The following is a 698-nucleotide window of genomic DNA, read 5'->3' as shown; positions in this document are numbered from 1 at the left end:
CCCTCGGGTCGCCCGGGGCCAAGCCGAGGCAGGTGCACCGGACACGCGCGTCTGCGACCCAACTCTCACGGGTCGGGCTGGGGTGGGGCCGGGGAAGGAGGAGGTGGGGGTGGAATAGAGGTGCGGGGGTGTGGCCTGTGCCTGATGGACAGGGCGTCGGACCACCCCCTCGAGGGGGCGTCCTGGAGGCAGGTGGGCGCAGCCAATGGGCGGGCCCGAGCCGCCCGGCCCGCCCTCTCCTGCCCTCAATGAGGGCGTGGGGGGCGGGGCCTTCCGGGCCGCGACGCTGCAGTCGCAGCGTCCGCCTCCTCACCAGCGCTAAAGCCGGGACTGGACCGAGCGGAGTTGCGCTTGTTGAAAGGCGCGGGGTCTGGGGGCGGGGAGGTTCGTTCCGCGAAGCCGCAGCCAGAACCGGGTGAGGCTTGTCTCCGCCTAGTCTCCAGCCCAGAACCGCCGACAGTGGGGTTGGCCGGGAGCGGCGCAGCCTCCGGAGGCGGAGGCGGAGGCGCCGGGAGGCGGAGATGGGTGAGGGCGGCCCCCGGAGCCTCCCACTGACGCGGGACAGGCGCCCCGCGGCGCGGCCGCAGTCGCCGCTAGCAAGTCGGGGTCTCGGGCTGCCGGCGGCTCCGCTGATGTCCCAGGCGCCTTGGCGGGCGGCCCGCGGGCTGCAGGAGTGCTGGCGCGGCCGCGAGGGCCTG

General features: G+C 75.4%; 1 protein-coding gene across 1 annotated transcript in view; it reads left to right on the top strand.

Moving 5' to 3' along the window:
* ZMYM5 (zinc finger MYM-type containing 5) overlaps positions 1-698 on the top strand; it is a 32083-nt gene that overhangs the window by 697 nt on the left and 30688 nt on the right. The window contains exon 3 of the mRNA XM_024751370.1: positions 153-415. Coding sequence (XP_024607138.1) covers positions 153-415 — 263 coding nt within the window. The remainder of the gene's footprint in view (positions 1-152; positions 416-698) is intronic.

Source organism: Neophocaena asiaeorientalis, unplaced genomic scaffold (genome assembly GCF_003031525.2).
Source record: "Neophocaena asiaeorientalis asiaeorientalis breed wild unplaced genomic scaffold, Neophocaena_asiaeorientalis_V1.1 scaffold914, whole genome shotgun sequence".
Lineage (NCBI taxonomy): Eukaryota > Metazoa > Chordata > Mammalia > Artiodactyla > Phocoenidae > Neophocaena > Neophocaena asiaeorientalis.
This window is presented reverse-complemented; position numbering and strand designations above follow the sequence as displayed.